The sequence below is a fragment of the Notamacropus eugenii genome, chromosome 3 (genome assembly GCF_028372415.1).
Source record: "Notamacropus eugenii isolate mMacEug1 chromosome 3, mMacEug1.pri_v2, whole genome shotgun sequence".
NCBI classification, from domain to species: domain Eukaryota; kingdom Metazoa; phylum Chordata; class Mammalia; order Diprotodontia; family Macropodidae; genus Notamacropus; species Notamacropus eugenii.
In genome coordinates, this window is record NC_092874.1 from 16,246,995 (window position 1) to 16,265,902 (window position 18,908).

General features: G+C 45.8%; 1 protein-coding gene across 6 annotated transcripts in view; it reads right to left on the reverse strand.

Moving 5' to 3' along the window:
* OSBPL3 (oxysterol binding protein like 3) overlaps positions 1–18,908 on the reverse strand; it is a 135,110-nt gene that overhangs the window by 40,849 nt on the left and 75,353 nt on the right. For 3 of the 6 annotated variants that reach the window (XM_072650955.1, XM_072650953.1, XM_072650958.1), the window contains 6 exons: positions 18,664–18,784; positions 16,616–16,719; positions 16,339–16,431; positions 14,492–14,648; positions 5,600–5,730; positions 1,609–1,716 (listed from right to left, as the gene is read on the reverse strand). In XM_072650955.1, coding sequence (XP_072507056.1) covers positions 1,609–1,716; positions 5,600–5,730; positions 14,492–14,648; positions 16,339–16,431; positions 16,616–16,719; positions 18,664–18,784 — 714 coding nt within the window. The remainder of the gene's footprint in view (positions 1–1,608; positions 1,717–5,599; positions 5,731–14,491; positions 14,649–16,338; positions 16,432–16,615; positions 16,720–18,663; positions 18,785–18,908) is intronic. The other 3 variants (XM_072650956.1, XM_072650957.1, XM_072650959.1) reach the window with 3 other exon arrangements.

The following is an 18,908-nucleotide window of genomic DNA, read 5'->3' on the forward strand; positions in this document are numbered from 1 at the left end:
ATCACCTCATTTGGTTCTCACAATGACCTTCAGAGGTAGCTGCTATTACTATTTCCTTCTTACAAAGGAAACTGAGGCAAATAGAAATGACTTGCCCAGGGTCACATGACTAGAAAGTGTTTGAGGCTGGATTAGAACTCAGGTCTTTCTGACTCCAGGCTCACCGTAGTACCACCTAAAACAAGCTCCTTCCATTTCTAAATTGGGACATAGTAAGAAAACCCACAGTGGAACTTAACAAATGAATCAAAACCCCAGAAGCCTCTGCTGGCAGCAAGGGAACTGTCATGGTGTGTTCCATCCATTTGGAAATGTTCATGACCAATCCCAGGGAAAGAAGAAAGGCACAGGTCATTAGGATCATTGTTGGTCTTGAAAACTTACATAATGATTACAGTCCAACTAGGAAGCATCACATAGAAGCACACACAGAAGATTAAACTGTACACCTTTAAAAAAAACAAGAAACAAAACTCCAGATTCCAGAAATCAGGAAAGAATCACAGTATGGAGTGAAATGGGGGCAGGGGGGTGGGGGAGAGACATTCCATTTCTTCTGTTTAGCTTATTTGGAGGCAATAATTGTGACAAAAATTTCCAAAGCAGTTCTTGTGCACATGCACCAAGGAAGTAATGAAGCAGAAACATGCAGATTCATCAGCAGCCCCTTTGGAGACCCTTTCCACTCTACTGCAAACAGCTCTCCAGATTTGAAATGCACACCGCCATGCACACCGCCCGTTAAACCAATCTGCTCACGTCTTAGATAAACAACAAATGGCTAAAAATAAAATCCTTTACCTTATTTGCCCCTCTGCACATCTAATTTTAGGGAAAGCACCCATCTGGAGATTTTCTCCTCGTCCCAGAGGAACCAGGAGAAGATTTCGAAATAAAACAGTTGCCCGAAAGTCAGGCTTACTGATGTACAACTGGCCGAGAGACTTTAGTTAACAACAAAAACTTCCCTTTGGAGGAGATGGCTGTCCCTTTTCTGTCATGATTTACCACAAAGGCTTTCAAGGGATGAAAGAAGGGAATGAAGAAAGAGTAGGAACGGTTGTAGAAGGACGAGGGAGCCAGAGCTCATGGGAGGCAAGTCTGGTCTCTAATGAGAACCGTCAAGGTCTCCCTCAGTCACTCTTCTCTCCTTCATTCCATCACACACACACACACACACACACACACACACACTCTCACAGTCACACACATTCATACACACTCTCACAGTCACACACACACTCACATACACTCACACACTCACACACTCACACACACACACACACACACACACACACACACACACTCTGATACTTGGTAGAAGGTGGTGGTCTTTAGGGGAAAATGAAGGAAAGATAAATAAAAGGGAAGGGGCTTCTTACGAATAATTTTAAACCATGGCTAGCTTGATCTCTAAAAAAATCCTGCTCTCCCCAACCCCTCCTGTTCAACCTTCTCCTGTTGTGAAGTCACAGGAAACAAGAACAGCCCAAGGCTGAATCTGCAAGCTCCCCTCTGAATTGGAGGAATCAGGCAGGAGGTGCACAGTGGGGAAAAGGAATCATGCAGTAAAGGGACTGCAGTCACAGAAGAGAAACCCATACCCACCTCTGCCAGACCATCACTTGACTTGGCACCGGCAGCAGAATCGAAGAACAAGGACTCGGCATGGATTCTACGTAAGCGGTCTTTAAGGTCTGTATTTTGTGCTAGGGCCTGGAACATGTTAAAAAAATATGGGGGCTATATTAATAGAAGAGATGTGTCACAAAGGGCAGGAATGGAGGGGCAGGATAAGGTGGGCACAAGAGATTTGTGAGCGGAGCGGTCGATCTATTGTTATTGGACTCTACACCCTCACAGGTCCACTAAGAACCACAGCTCACACTTGGATGAGCTCTGAGATCCTCTGAAGAGCCTGCAAAGTTCAACCCAAGTGATGATGCCCCTTCCTTTCACCTTATGCCAGGTCTTAACAGTACTTTATGAACAATGAGTGATCGGATCCTCAATACCCCTACAAGTTGGCCTCCCCTCTCTGGACCCTAGTTTAATTATCTACAAAATGAGAAGGGTTGGACTAACTCTTAAACCATTTGTACATGTCACAGACCCCTTTGGCAGTGAGTCTAGGAAAGCCCATGGATGCTTTCTCAGAATCATATTTTTTAGATGCATTAAATAAAATTCATAGGATTACAAAGGAAACCCATTGTATTGAAAAGCAGTTACCAAAAAAAAAAAAAAATTAAAGCCAAGTTCATGGGCTGCAGGTTAAGACTCCTTGGCTAAATCATTAGATTATAAACTCCTTGAGGGAAGAGAGTCTCTTTTGCTTCTTTTTCTCTCGCCAGTGATTGGCACACAGTAGGTGCTTAATAAATGTTTAATGATTTCTTCTGGCTCTAAATCTATGATCCAGTTATCCTCTCAGAAACGGATCTAGTCCTAGGCTGAAAGAAGCACAATTTTATCTACTCCAGGTCCACATTTCAAGCCTTTCTGGCTTGGAAGAACTTGCCTAAGGTTATCTTCCTCACGGCATGACCTTTGAGACCTCCAGGTAAGTGGGGCTTTTGGGGAGAAAGCTGATTAAGTTGATTTAAATATGGAACTATATCCAAACCCAGATGAACGGTGGAATGGAGATGCTGAAAAAAAAGAGGAAACCTGCAATGCCACATGTCATCCCATTGGTACTGGCTTCAGGTTCGAACTTTTGCATCAGGATAAGAAGCCATACAGCAGTTTTTTAGGAAGATGATGGAAAATGGGAATCCAAACTATCCATGCCATTAAAGGCTGGGCCTGAGGTGTGACCAGTTTGGCTTGAGGGCCTCTCTGTCTCTTTTCCAATTTTCTTACCCTCCTCGATTGCTAGGCTGCTCATGACTGACCCCCTTTTCTCTCCTTCCTGTGACTGGCAAAGAAAATAGGCCTCTCTCATCCCTCCATTAAGCCTGGCCCTACCAGCAGGTAATACCTGCCTAATCCTGACAACAGCCAAGCTGGAGATGGGGGCTTCAGTGGGAAGCAAGATGTGGTAGGAGGCTTAGAAGAAATTTCCCCCTATAGATTTCCTAACCAGGAGAGATTCATTCATCTTCTGAGGTTGTATGTGTAATTACTTCTCTGGCTTTAAAGGATTATTATGTTTCCTCCTCTTAGAAGGGCACCAGAAACAGGTAAATAGTGAGGGCTAAGTAAACATGTCAGATTATCCTTTCTTTGTCTTTAAGGGAGTCCCTTTCCCCCCACTTCGGCTTTCCACACAAGGGTTCTCTCAAAGGCAAAGGGAGTTGGTTTCTTCTTTGTGACATCCCCCCTCAACCACCATTAGAAGATCCCTCATTTCCAAAAGAGGCTGAGGTCGGGAGGGCCATGGTCATTGCTGGTGCATGCAGAATGTTTTGTGTTCACTCTTGCTCAAAGCAGGCCAAGAAACCCTTCCCAGGGTAAGTGGAGAGATGAGGTCAGTGAGGGAAGTAATAGGGTTGAGGTGGGGTGCGGAGAAGGGAGTCACTTGGTTCTAGAGATTCCACTGCCTGGTTCTTCAGTTAGGATCAATTTGAATTACCCATGCAGGTTACTTTAAAATATGCACAGATCATTTTAAAAGGAAGAGGGAGGGACAGAGGGAGAAAGGGGGAGAGGAGGACATAGAGAGAGAGACAGAGAAGGAAAGGAGGGAAGGAGGGAGGGAGGAAGGAAGAAAAGAAGGAAGGAAGGAAGGTAGGAAGGAAGGAAGGAAGGAAGCAAGGAAGGAAGGAAAGAAGGAAGGAGAGAAGGAAGGAAGGAGAGAAGGAAGGAAGGAAGTAAAGAAGGAAGGAAGGAAGGAAGGAAGGAGAGAAGGAAGGAGAGAAGGAAGGAAGGAAGGAAGGAAGGAAGGAAGGAAGGAAGGAAGGAAGGAAGGAAGGAAGGAAGGAAGGAAAGAAGGAAGGAGCGAAGTACAATCATGGCTGAAGCGCTCTCCCAGTATCCTGGCCATGCCCATCACATGTCTTAGCTTTGCTGTCTCTGTTGCAGCTCTTGGAAGGATGGAGAGAAAGGCACAAACTTCACTGACAAAGTTTGGCTGCCTTCTCTGATGGCAGTGAGGCTCCTTGTGGACCCACTCCCTCGCCATTGCTTCACCTCCATCCATCCCTTCACCTCCACCCCCACCTCCCAGCTAAAAAGAGGAAGACACACAAACCCTGATTCCTGGTCCATCCTAAGAGCAAATCCCACAAGAAGAAGAAAGAACTCTTCTGTTCTAACTAACTGGCCAATGCTCAGATTGGCTGGATGGTGAACTGGGTTCCCATTGTGGTAACTGTCATCTCAGTAGGCAAGAATGTCAGAGGGAAGGAAGCATCACCTTGTTTTCATCTATCTGAGCATGGAGGGGGATGAAAACAGCCTCCCTCCCCTCAGACCCTAGTGCCATTCCATAAGGGCTGCTTCCTAGCTAGTGCAAAGAATGGCTACTTAAATCTGTGCTTGTGCTGACCCCAGCCTGGCCTTTAAAGAAGGTTTCCCTACTCCAACAAACCTCAGGGCTGGCACTGAATGCCCTCCTCAATCTGGCTCCCAGCCTCGATTTCACCTGATCCCGCCTTCACACACACCCAGTTCCAGGGAAACTGGATTGTGGGGCTCGTTCCTGAATACAACACCCCTTCTCCCACTTGGGCCAAGTTATCTGATCTCTGTAAGATGGGGATAAAAGTAGCAACCCCTTCCCAGGACTGGAGAGGGGATCAGGTGAACTCCATGTAAGCAGCAAAGCAATTTGCAAAAACTGAAATGCTATATATGTGTGAATTATGTGCGTATGAGCACACATATACCCCTGCACCACCTATACATATGTGTGAATTATCCATGCACCACCTACACATATGACTATCCCTGTACCGCCTCTACACGTGTGAGTCATCATTGTACTACTCTGTGATTTTTGGAGAGGATTGTGGGGAGGGGCTGGCCTTGTGACTTCACTGGTCTGGGGAACTCTAGATGAGGAGTTCTGAAATTCATAGTCACTTACAGAGGTTGAGCGTGTGTGCCCAAGTTAACACAGTCAGAGCAAGGAGCAAAATCCAGACTCTGAAACTTACAGTCTTCGTTTTGTCTGAGGGCTCCACTATGTTAAATGCTACGTATTTAATAGATGCTGGTTGGATTCGTTTGTTGAATGAAAATAAGAGTGTCTAGTTGATTTATTCCATCAGGAACTCTCTGTGAAACCCAGGATCCAAACAAGATAAGAAGATGTGTGCAAGAAGGGAGGACAGAAGCATTTGTGAAGCACCTACTATGTGCTAGCTGGGTGCTAAGCATTTTACAAACACTATGCAAAACCTGTACAAATACCTCATCTGAGCTTTTAACAACCCTGGGAGCTAGGTGTTGCTGTTACCCCCATTTTACAGTTGCGGAAGCTGAGGCAGACAGATGTCAAATGACTTGCTGGGTGTTACATAGTTACTAAATGTAGGAGGTCTGAGTTGAGCTCAGATCTCTGTTATATCAGGCCCAGCACTCCATATACTCTAGTGCTCCCTAGCTGCCAGGAAACTCTGTATTTTCCCTCTATAACACACATGTAACTTACGGATGATAAGGCATGCTTCAGACCCACAATCTGTGCAGATGGCGACGAGGAAGACTCATGCTCCATCATCTGCTTCAGTTTCTCTCTCTCATTTGATATGGCATTGAAAGCTGACTTTAAGGTGAAGTAGACTAGAAGAGTTAAAGAAACAAAAGGAAGAGACATTTTTTTTTAATTGAGAGTACATAAAATACGTTACAAATTATCACAACAGTCCATTTAATAAACATCTTAAAGCACCTACTATGTGCCAGGAACTGGGCTAAGGGCTGAGGATACATAAAGAGGCAAAAGAGAGTTTCTACCCTCAAGGAGCTTACAATCTAATGAATAAGAATAAATTAGAGAGCCTAGCCATTCTTAGGGGAGGAGATTCAGAGAAAAACGAGTATTGTATCTATGCGTATTACACACAGATGCACACTTACACCAAGGCTCAGACCTTGGCCCTCAGTAGTCACAGTGTCACATGCCACGAAAACTTCTCTTGAATCCCGGAGTCAGGCTGTGTTGACACTGTGCCGAAACAATTCATTTTAGGAGTCAAAGTGACCCAAGAAAAGTGTCTGGACCACTGAATTTGGCTTATTGTAACACACACACACACGCACACACACACACACACACATAATTTTTTGAGTCTAATGATCAGTAGCTAATGTGACTAAACTTCTCAAGTTTCAGTGTAAGTTATTTGTTGCAAAGGTTTTTTTCCCCTTAAATTGGGGATGGAAGTGGGAGTTGGGAAGGAGAGTTCCCTCTCCCCACAAATAAAAGAGAAAAGAGCATTTTGAAGAATTTAGAAGCAACACATGGCACAGAACTGGAAACGGAGGGGATGTCCATTAACTGGGGAACGGTTGAACAAGTTATGACATATAGTTGTCATGGAACATTATTGCACCATAGGAAATGATGAGAGGGATGGTTTTAGAAAAACTAAAGAAGACTTATGGAAACTGATACAAAGTGAAGTGAGCAGAACCAGGAGAACATTGTACACGATAACAGCAACATTGTAAGGAGGACCAACTGTGAAAGACTTAGCTACTCTGATCGATAGAATGATCTAAGACAATTCCAATCTCAAAGAGCAAACATGATGAACTCTTAAGTGCACGCTGGAACAGACTTTTTTCACTTCCTTTTTCTTTCTTTCTTTTTTTGCAACATGGCTAATTTGGAAGGATGATTTGTATGACTTCATACCTATAACGCGGTTTCATCTTGCTTATCATCCCAGTGGCTAGAGCAGGGGCAGGAGAGAGGACAGAGTTTTTTAGAACTCAAAATTTTAAAAAAGGAGTGTTAAATATAAATAAATACAAATTGAAAACAGCAAAAGCAATTCAGAGAATAAAACAGAAGGGAAACCAGAAAGGAACATAAACAAGCAGGAACAGTTTGAAAGTTACATGTTGAATTCATTACACACTTACGGAAAATATTACCCCTTTCATATGAGAAGAATTTGCTTGATAAAAGTGGCAAAAAAATTGTGTAAGAGGGAAAAAACCTTGTAAAATCAACTTCTGAAGAAACATAGTCTCTCACATAAAATATTGAGGAGAGATCCGGACTATCCCAAGGAGCAGATAGAGAACTGCCCTTTGGAGACTGTACCATACTGAGAGGACTGTCTGAAGTCAGGAGAATGATGGAGGTAATTCAAACTTCAGGGCACTATTATCCATTGGCTCATTTTCTATGGCTGATTTTTAAAAAGAGATTTAACACTTACAATTGAAACTGTAAAACAAATGATTGTTTGGGGGACTATGTGATTATTATTAAAGGACAGTGGAATTCATATCTTTCAGAAATAGTCGTTGATTAGCAGGAGGTTGTGACGAGACTTTAGTAGAGAAAGGAGGAGAGAAGAAGCAGGAGAAAGAGACAGAAGCAGGAGAGTAAGTTGAGCAGAGGAGGAGTCGCACGAAGTCATGGAATGCTAAACAAAGCTGTTCCAACTGAGAAAGCTGATTCTTCAGGGCTTTGATGGGAGCCTGCTAATTGGGAGAGGGAATACTTTGCAGACTGGCTGACAGAAAGGCTTGTTCAGCTGAAGGGCTCTTTGGCTACTGTACTGATTGGAGGAGAGCTGAATTCTGCTGCTGTATATACAGAGCCTTCTATGCTCACTGTTCTATAGTGTCATCGATGTCATGAAAAAGGGAGAAAATGTGGGCAGTTCCTCACTGCCTGTTAACTACCCTCTATTGTTTGAGAGGGAGAGAGAGCGGGGAGAGACAGGCTTTGCATTTGTTTTGTTATAAGCTGGGTTTACTGGGAAAGAGGCTTGGCTTGGCTTTGCTAGAAGACATGAGGAGAGAAAGCAGAATCCCCGTTGAATGAAAAGCTGGCAGGGCTTGTCTGAATTGCCCGGAGTCACCTTGAAAAGTTTTGTACTTCTCTGGCTGATGAGAATTACTTGTCACTAAATAAATGCAATTTTTCTGTATGAGTGTGTCTGTACAGAAATAGAAAAACAGATATAGAGACACACACATCTCTCTCTATAGATATATAGATAAGCATATATATGTATGTCTATATATGTACATTGCTGGAAGACTGTGACTCAGATTTATGAGTTATCTGTAATTTTTTATTACAGAAGGCTTTTGCCTTCTGCTTAATAAATGTGATGTCTGATTATTCCTGCTCTTGCCTTCTACTGAGCAAATGATATCATTATTATTGTTTTGCCTTCTTTTTTAATAAATATTTTATGGCTAAGAATCACTGGTGTCAGAGTGACACTCTGACTGACTGATTTTGTATAAATGGGAAATACACCAGCGGGGGTTCACTAGTAGAAGTGCTTCCTTTCCCATTAGGGTTATCCTGGGACCCTAAGAGAACGGTTGAAGAACAGTAATGTGGTCATGGCCAGTCCTCAACTCCAGGAAGAATCTTAGAAATGATGGTGTGAAGTAGGTTGGGGTCCATGAAGCGGCCCAGAGAGAGGAGAATACAAACGCCGTGTTAGACACCACTCTTGCAGCCTACACTGCCCAAATGGGTGGGCCACCCCCATGCTACACTTAAAAGGAAAAGCCAAGTCTATGTAATACAAATTTGCAGTTTCACATACACTCCTCTTTCTGTTCTACTCTGTCTGTGGAAATGCTCAGCTATGTTCTAAATTTTTAAAAAGTCATACCAAAAAAACTCCAGTTTATGTGATAATAACGTCTAGATGATGAAGGCCTGTAAAAACAACCGTAATAACCAGCATTTTTACAGCACTTTAAAAAATGAGCAAAGCTCTTTTCAAACGTTGTCTCCTGTTGTCTTCACAACAACCCTGGGAGGCAGATGCTCATGTTTGTGCTCATTTTATAAATAAGGCAGCGAAGCCAGATGGAGGTGAAATGACTTGTCTAAGGTGTTTATGATTTCAGGTCCAGGACTCTAACCACTGCCCTGTCTGGTCAGCCATCCAAGCAGAGGAGGGACAGGGTCAAAGAGGCTGTGGAGAGGGAAGGGATAAACCCTGGCGATGATGCTCGTGCAACTTTGTGTTTGTGTCCGCAGCAATAGGAAACAGCAGCTTCCAGGCACCTCAAGAACATTCTGTCTCTTGTGGACATGTTCTTATTACTTATTCACAAAGTGATTTTTTAGATGTTTATTTGTTCCTAGCAGGCTTCTTTTTTAATAGAAAAAAAAGATCAAAAGGTCCAAGGGATAGCACATCTTTATGTCCCTGGCAAGAGAGCCAGACAGTCACAATCTCTGCAATTATCACCCCAAAGGGGGGAACAAACCTCCTACACAGACAGCTTTTGGGAGACCGCGTCAAATGATCCTCGGTTCATCAAACTCTTTGTTTTGGGAATATTTCAACTTCTACCAAATCGATCAAACATTTAAGAGTATGCAGTGTACAAGGCACTCTTAAGAATGGTTTGGATTTTGATTTTGGTTGGTTTGCTTGTTTTCTAGCATTCACAAAAGATAAAAGACAATAAATCCTTTCAAGTTTGGATTAAAAACTCACTGGTTCCCAAGGTGGTGTGGTATAGCACAAGACATGGAGTCAGAGGACCTGGGTTGCAATCCCCACTCTGCCACCTGTATAGACCTTGGGAAAGTCCCTTTCTTGTCTGTGCCTCAGTTTCCATCTCAGTAAAACAAAGGGGCCTGGACTAGCTCTGATCCCAAGAAGTACCTGTGATGGATGTTGTCTCTGGATCATATATTTCTACTCAGTACAATGACAAGAGTTGGACCAGATGATCTCCAAAGTCCCTTCCAGGGTTAACTTAAGAAATCTTTTGCTTAATTTGTATCGACAACTAGAATTCAGAATCTTCCATTTTAAAAAATCTTTTAAGGAAGGACCTAAACATTTTCCTTCACTGATCCCGGAGCAGTCTTAGTCCTTGCTCAACTACACTGAATTGGCTTGGCAAATGTATTCAGGGCTACTACCCATGTGAGTCAAATATAGTCTCCAGTCTACAGCTATCTCTCTCATAGATATTGATAACTATTCCAGCACTAGTCGTCAGGGCGGAGGTGGGAAGGACCTCCCTTTGTCAACAGTCAACAATAGTGTACTGTGTTACTGCATCTGACATAGTTTGCCAGTTGAAAAAATAGCTTTGCGGAAACCTTTCACACCATATACAGGAATCCTCCCTTAATAATAGAGGCATATTTAAAAATGGGATGGCATCATTCTTTCTGAAATGTGCAAAGTAAATAGAATTGGACTTGCAGTCAGAAGACTTGTGTTTCAATCCCGCATCAAGCCCTTATTTTTAAAAATTCAACTACCATCTATTAGGCACCTACTGTGTACAAGGTACTGTGCAGAGTTTGAAAAAAAGGGTCCAATATAACCTCTTTCGTCTGGCATTTCAAGCTCTTCATAGGCTGCTCCTATCCTCCCTTGGCAGTCTCTTGTTCTCTCTCCCTCTGCATGTAATCTACACTCTATCAACACTGGCCTACTCAGCACATCTAGAACAGGCCTCACCATCTTCTCCCCCTAAGCCTCCCCCCTCCTACCTACTGTGGGGAGCAACACCCTCCTCCCAGGCTCCAAACTAGGAGTCACCTTGGACTCCTCACTGTCTCTCACCACCCCCATGGCTGGACTGTTGCCAAAGCCTGTGGATTTCACCTTTGCAGCATCTCTCCAATATACCTCCCTCCCTCTTCTGAAACTGCCCACTTCCTTCCTCCCAACTCCAGCGGCTTCCTCTTATCTCCAGGATAAAATACAAAATCCCCTGGTGTGAAAAGGGCTTTACAACCTAGCCCTTTGCCCAGTCTTCTTATACGTTACAACTACCCCCTCCCTGAAAAACATGACTCACACATACTCTTCAGTCCATGACAATGGCCTCCTGACTCCTCTTCAAACCAGACCCTCCATCTCCAGCCTCTAGGCATTTTTTCTGGCTGTGACCCCTGCCTGGGATGCTCTCTCTCCTTACTCTTGCCTCCTGGCTTCTTTCAAGTCCCAGATAAAACCCACCTGCTACAGGAAGCTCTTCTCAAGTCCTCTTAATTCCACTGTCTTCTCTCTGTGGATTATTTCCAATTAGTCCTGGCTAGAGCTGTGCCCTGTACACAGTTGCCACCATTTAACTGTGAACTCCGAGACTGTCTTTTGCCTTTCTTTGTATCCCCAGCACCTAGCAGAGTGCCTGGCATAATAGGCGCTTAATAAATACTTACTGACTGCTGTCTTGAAGTACCTTGAACAAAACACTGTATCTCCAACCTCCAAGCCTTTGCCTTGGTCATTCCCCATGCCTGATAAACCCTACCCTCTCACCTCCACCACTTTGCTTTCCTGACTTCTTCGAATATTTAGCTCAAATCAAACTTACTTCAGGACTAATTGTGTGACCCTGGGCAAGTCACTTAATCTCTATCATCCTCAGTTTCCTCATCTGTAAAATGAAAATAAGGAAAGCACCTATTCCCCAGGGTTATTGTGCGAATGAAAAGATATAACATGTGTAAAGCTCTTTAGGACAGGTAAAGAGTTAAGGAAACTATAATCACATTACTGTTAACAGCATTCTTCTGGTGATAGCCACGTAACAGCGCAATGTCCAAAGAATGAAGGTTGAAGGTCACCCAGAACAAAAGGAGGCAAGAGGTGGATGAGGAGAAGCCGGCAGGCAGAGTGGCCCGAGGGAGGCCAGGAGAGGAGGGAAGCGGGGCATGGACGAAGAGGGGTCGTTGTCAATTGACCAATGTTTGGTGCGCTTCACTGGTCCCCATTCTGTAGCAAAAATCCGGGGCAGCCATTACTCGCTGCCATCTCGCCTTTTGTTTTTTTTTGATAACCGCATTTCAACATAATTAGTCATCTTTGTAATCTTATCTATTTTGTTTTATGCTTTAAAAAAATGATTCTGGTAATAGGTCAGGTCTGAGCTCTAGGAAAATCCCTTAGGTAGCTGGCAGACTCCCCCAGGCCACTGCAGTAGTCCTGGTGTGAGGTGATGAGGGCCTGGGGGAGGGCAAGGACAGTGTCAGAGGAGAGAGGGGGCTACATTCAAGAGATGCTGCAAAAGTGAAATCCACAGGCTTTGGCAGCACAAGTTCATAACTTGCCCAGGGTCACACAGCTAGGGGGAAATGAGGCAGGCTTTGACTCCAGCTCTTCTTGTGTCCAAGTCACAGTCACTGAGTGACTGAGTCAAGGCTTGAATTAATCACCCAGTCCCTGCACAAGGATTTAGTAAACATCTCTAGGATGCACCAGGCACCAGCCTAGGGGTACAAATACACAGGGAAAAGTCATCCCTCTTACCCTGAAAGTGCCTCCCAAGCTACTCTGCCCCATCTGCAATCCCATCTTGGCCCTGAAGGAATTCTCTCTATTGCAGGGATGTTTTATAAAATCAACATTCTCTAAGTTATTTGCTTTGTTTAAAGGTTGGATTTTTGTCCGCTGAATCGCTCTCCAGCAAGCCACGTGTGGAGCATGCCTGCTCTTGTGGAGATGTGGGGGTGTCATCGCTCCCTAAGTGGAGGAAACGCTTCAGAAAACCTTCTCCACCGCCAGCCTGACAAGAAGCCCTCTGGCTGAGCTGGCCTAAGACCATTCCAGTGCTCTTGAATCTTCTTTCCTTCTCTAAGAACAGAAGTGAGATCGTGGGAACTCCAAGGGCACATAAGGAACCCTGGAGAAACGGTCCCGCTGGCAAGGTGGAACCACCACTGGACTGAGTCTCTCTGAAATCAGACACAGGAGTAGAGTCCTGGGTTCTAGCTGGACAACATGGAGAGAGTCAAGAAGGGTGGGGAGACTGACCTCTTGGATCTATCCTCTAGAAAGGCTGTCAGGGCACAGGAGGGAAGGACCTCTTTCAGCCAGTCAGGCATCACCATATGACCTTTCACATGCTTGGTTAACTTAAAGGACCTCCTCCGGATAGGGGACACTCTCTCAGAACCTGAAAGCTTATTTTAAAAACTACAAGACTGAGGCATAGTCAGACAGCCAATAGAAGTCAGTCTTGTGTGAAAGCTGGTATAGGAAGAGGCTGTCCAGCTGAATGACTCCCAGCTTCGGCTGATCAGTAACTGGCCCTAATGACCAGACAGAGCTCTCCTTTTGGGGGCCAGCCAGTTTTCAGAGAGGCCTGGGAGAAGGAAGAAGAAAACCACATTATGCAGAGTGGGGTAGACTGCTCAGAGCATTGAACTTGGAGCAAGGAAGGCCTGGCTCCTGCAAAGGCAGGATGTCGATGCCATGTTGTCTCAAAGGTTGAGATTTATGACCCTCTGCATTGCCACAGTCTGCTAATTTTCCTTGAAAACAAAGCCCTGACTGCAGGGCACCTTCAAAAGAGCTGCTAAGGAGCCCTGTACAGAGAACAGATGTCGGAGTTTGGAGCCAGAGGGGCTGAGTTCAAATCTTGATTCTCTTTGTTATGGACCTAAGCGACCTTAGGCAAATCACTTCCCCTCTCTGGGACTCGGTTTCCTCATCTGTAAAATGAAATGGATGGCCTCTAAGGTCCTGTCCAGTCCTAGATCTAGCATCCATCAGAAATGAGGACTGCCCAGAGGCTACTGCAGAGCACCATGAGCAAGTTACAGCACATTAAGGATAAACAGAATAAAGGGCATCATCTAAGGAACATCTGTCACTTGCTTTATGTATATTTGTCTGCTTCCTGTCTCCCCCATTGTACTATAAGCTCTCTCAAGGCAGGGATGGTCTTTTGCCTCTTTCTGTGTCCCTAGAGCTTAGCACAATACTTGGTACATAGTAGATACTTAATAAATGTTGATTGATTATATGTATGAGCAAGAAAGATGACCCACGGGCAGTCTGGCTTCTTGATGGGGATCCTTGAGAGGAAAAGAGAAATCAGGGAAGGTCTCAGCCTATTGCTGCCTCTTGTGGGGGAACTTAAGGAAGGTGAAGGACAAGAGTCTGGACGGGAATAGATAGGCCACCAGATGTGACCGGAAGAAGGACCTACATCACAGAGATCGCAGATTCATTGAACTACCAAGTATATGTTCAAAATGGCAACACAGACTTGGGCTTGACCTCAAGAATGGGAAGGGTTTTAACCACTGTGTTTCAGGGAGCTACTGCTCCCATGGAGGTAGAGAGAATTTGGGGTGTAGGGAGGAGACAAAGAAGGAGATTGGCAGGATGCCTTGCATAGGCAGGCAGGAAGCCCCAGTTTGGAGCCCTACTGAGGAAATATCCAGGTGGGCTGTGCATCTGTCATTTACTCTCATGTGCTCAGAAAGGGCACAGGGATGGCTGGAGACAGACCAGCCACTTAGAAGAGCAAGGACACCCAGCAATCAAGTCCTGTAGACACCATGTGGAGAAAAGCTTTTAGCAACAATCCATCAAGTATATAAGGGAAAACAAGTCAGCGTGCTTACCTTTGTGCGCGATGTGACACAGGTCTTCTTGCATTCTGGAAAATTCTGACGAGGTCTCAGAGCCGTCAGAGCAATTTTTGTCTTCCCCAAAATCTAGCGTTGACAGATTTGGATTGGATGCGTGAAGTCTGACAGGGCCTGAATAAGGCTTCGGGACCTGGGGGGACACCAACGGGAGGGGTTTCTGAAGGTGCGGAGCAGGGCACTCTCTCCCATCCATGCCCGTTCCCTTCTCCCCAGGCAGCATGCCACAGTCGAGGTTGGGACAGTAACGCTAGAAACAAAACTCCCCAAAGATGACTCTGTCTCTCTCCTCTGTCCCTGGTGTTTAACAAAACCCCGAACTGACGAGTTCTGAGAACCATCATGCCCCTGACAGCTCCCCCTGAAGTGTAAATGGCTAGGACGTCATGTGCACTTTCAGGTACCATGAGTGACAGACAGCTCCAAAGGGGAGCTTGGCATTTGGCTGCCTGAGTCCTCCCTAGCATAGGGGAGTGAGTGAGGCAAGGACTAGACCTGGAGTCAGGAGGGCCTGGGTTCAAATTCTGCCTCAGACACTGACTAGCTGTGTGACCCTGGGCCGGGTATTTCGTTCTTCTGAATCTTAGTTTCCCCAAGCGAAAAATAGGGTCAAAACAGACTCCTCCCTCGCAAGGTGGTCATGAGACTCGAACGATACAAGGTGTGTAAACGGCGCATTGCTCATCGTTCCAATGATCATGTCTTGGTTGTGCTATGGACCCAATGCAGTTGGCATCAAGCCAGATCATCCCTTTCCCAGGCGATAGTTATTTATCCCTGCAACATCCTTCAGTGCCTTTAAATAAGGGGTGTGGAGAAGCCGCAATCAGCATCCTTGGAGGGAAACACCCACATTGATGGGGTCCCTGATTCTTTGGAGAAATAGCTTTGTGTAGTGGCCAATGCACAGGACATGGAATCAGAAAGACCTGGGTTCCAATCCTGACCTTAGCCACTAACTATCTGTGTGAAACTGGACAAGCCAGTTAACCTCTTTATGCCTCAATTCCCTCTTTGTCAATGAGAAGGGTGATCTGTGACTCTCCAAACCTGTGAGTCTTGGCTTTAAAGGAGGCCTTACACCATTCAAGCATTGCCCTCCCCTCACCTCTTGACCCCCCAAACCTAGCCCTTCTCTCCAGTTACTGTGCTTGAGAACAAGGCCCAGGGCCCAGGGCCCAGGCTACTACTTCAGTCTAGCAAATATCCCTGTTAAATTTGGCAGATCAGGCTACAAAAGTGGCCTTGAAGCCCTGCACAGCAACTCAGGAAGCTGCAAGCATGATATGTGGAGCTGCCAGGGGAGGCAGTGTGTGAGCAGAAGAGACGCAAGAAGCTAGCTGGACAAGGCTCTGCCTCTCAGCAGCTCTAGGCCTCTCAGATTCTGAGCTGCCGACCCAACAGAGCCTCGGTGGAATCTGAGGCAGAGGGGAAGGACCACCATGAACCAAGGTCGAACTCAAGCAGGAAAGGAATGCTCAGATGAGTCAGAGAGAAGAGGGAAATGAAACGTCCTTGGGGTGCCTCAGAACTGCCAATCTGCCACCATTTTCTGATGTTAATGGAGGGACCAAAGCCCACCTTCTCCTTTCCCGAGGAGGAATCTTCTCTCATCTCTCCCATACCCAGAGGCCAATCTCTCTATCCTTCATTATCTGCCCAGGACCTCTTGGGGGTGAGTCAATAACTAGGTCATTTGGGATTGACCCTGTTGCCCACTTAAAGAAAGGTATCGGGGTACTCAAATTCTGTTCCTAAGCACATGGGGTCCAGAAGTTGGCAGGAGCAGAGGGCGTGTGAGCCTCCCAGGGGGCTCAGGTTACCTGCAGCATTCCTTTGGCCTCTTTGCTAATAGCTCTTGCCCGCCACCGTCTCTGGGGTCTTTTCTCCTTTTTGGGACTTTCAAAAGCTCCTCCCTTCATCACAAAAGAAGAAAGAAAGGAAAGTGTGTGAGGCCCCACAGAATGAATCTGCGGGGCCCACAGACCAGCACCAAGCTCCAGTCCCAGCAGCTGGTGGGCCGCAGTGACCAACAGCCTGCCTCCCATCTGGTAGGCCCAGAGGCGGGAAGGAAAGTGAGCTTGAGATGATCACACTGACCTGAAGGGCGTTTATCGCTGGGGCTGAATAAGTCCTGTGGAGGACCTCCATGCTCTGGAGGAGTTGGCTCATCTCCACCAAGTAGGTATGACAGTGGGCCAGATCTGGAAAGATAAGAACACAAGTGAAGCGAAGCATAGGAGGGTAGGGTCAGAGCTAGAAGGGGCTGCCAAGCCCCTCATTTTACAAAAGTGGAAATTGAGGTCTAGGGAAATGGAAGTGACTTGTCTAAGGTCACACAAACAATAAAGAACAGAGCCAGGACCTGGACTTGGTCCTCTGACTGAACAGACTGTGGTATGTGAATGGCAGAAACCTTAGTGTGCTGAGAGAAAGGATAAGTGGAATCTGGAGAAATGAGGGAAGATATATATGAACTGATTTAGCAGAAAGAAGGCCGAACCCTCAACATGGTATAAATACATAGTGAGGACAAGCAGGGAAGCACAGAATGCTGCATGGCAGCTGAGCCCTGAGGAATTGCAATGACTGATCTCATCCCAGGCAACAGACAATCAAACAGCTTTCTCTCCTTGTGGTAGAGAGGTGGTAGACAAGGGGGCAGAACATAGTATACATAGTCTATTGTTACAAAGTCTATTGGGAAATGTCTGTGAGGTTTTTAAAAATATATAAAACATGTTTTTAAAAAAGAATATGAAATCTTGCGTCACATCTCTGATTTCATAATCATAAACTGAACAATACAAAAGAGAAAGGAAGCACACTTGTGCTTCTGCATTAACAAGCGCATGGGTGTCTTCCCCTGAGGCCTACGAGATCCAATGTCTCCGTTCAATGCTGGGTCAGAGGGCTCCCTCTGGATCTTTTCATGCTTTCCGGATACTAATTTTCGGGACAGCTCCTAGCTCATCAATATCAACTACTCAGAAAAGGCTGTCCCAATGTGACACCTGCTTGCAACTCCTGGGAAAGCTGCAAGGTCGCAGAGGAGGCACAAAGCCTTGCCCCACATGGCCAACATCAAGATGTTATACCAGCTCTGGAATGAAGCAGGAGGCTTCTCCTCATGGAGGGTCCAGACTTTTGTGAAAAGGGGATATCTGTGGCTTTGCTCAAAACATACAGCTTTGAAAAGGCATGCTTGACCTAGTTCCCCGAGCCAACAGCTGGCTCTGATGTTTGCATTCTCTGTGAATCCTTCCGTCCCTATTACCAGTTCATTACTCTGATCCTGGAAATCTCCCTGTGGACTTTGGGAAGGCCTTTGTGGCAAAGGCAGCTTTCCAAGGTCAAAGTTAAGAACCTAGAGAGATCATCAAGTCCATCCCCAAGGTAAGGCAAAGGCAGTGGATGGAGAGCCAGGGGACCTGGGTCAGAATGCTGGCTCAGTTAATCTGAGGCCAAGAAGCCCAGAGGAAAGAGTGATGATCAATGGACAATCTGCAGGAGATTTGGATCCTAAATTGGAAGCCATCAAGGCTGACATCCTTATTTACAGAGAAGGAAGTCAAGGCCCACAGAGACAGAATGGCTTAGATAGAAGTGGGATCCAGATCCAGACTCAGGGCATGGCCCTGACCAACAAAACTCCTTTGTTTTAGCTGTGCTAGGGCTGTGCAGTGACAAGCATGGTGGGCTCAGTCAGGAGAGGTCTGCTCTGACTAGCTATGTGACCCTCAGAGAGTCTCTCTGCCTCAAGAAACCTGTTTTTCCATCTGTGACATGAAGCCTGTTAGGACCCACCCCATAGGACTAGTGAGACCTAAATGAGACAATGCACGTCAGAGAACTTGGCCGATTCGGAAGCCCTGTGTTAATGTCAGTCACTGCAATTATTGTTACTCCATTAGGTGACCATGAGTAGTCGCTTCCCTCTGGGCCTCAGTTTTCCCATCAGGGGGAGCGGCGAGTTGCATGAGATGATCCCCAAGGTGCCCACTGCTTGGCATCTCTCATGCCATGACCTCTTCTCCAATCAATCAACTTCAAGAACAAAGGAGAGAAGGGAGACAACAGAGGGATCCAGATCCAGACTCAGACCTCCCTCTGAGGATGAAAAGCAGCTCGAGCTCTAGAGACGCTACCTTTGGAACATTTTTCCATGTCTTCGGAAGACTGTGGCCACATGGGGAGCCTGGCTTCTCCACAGCTGAATGACAAACTGCTTCCCGTCTGCAGTGAACTCTGCTTTGATATACTGCTGCGCTGTTCCACAGACAACAAAGACAATGAGACATTTCACAAGCAATCCTGGAAGTCTGGCTGAGAGGCTGACAAAGTGGCCTGTCCTGGGATGGGATGGCATGGCAGGACCTGGCAGGGAGACCCA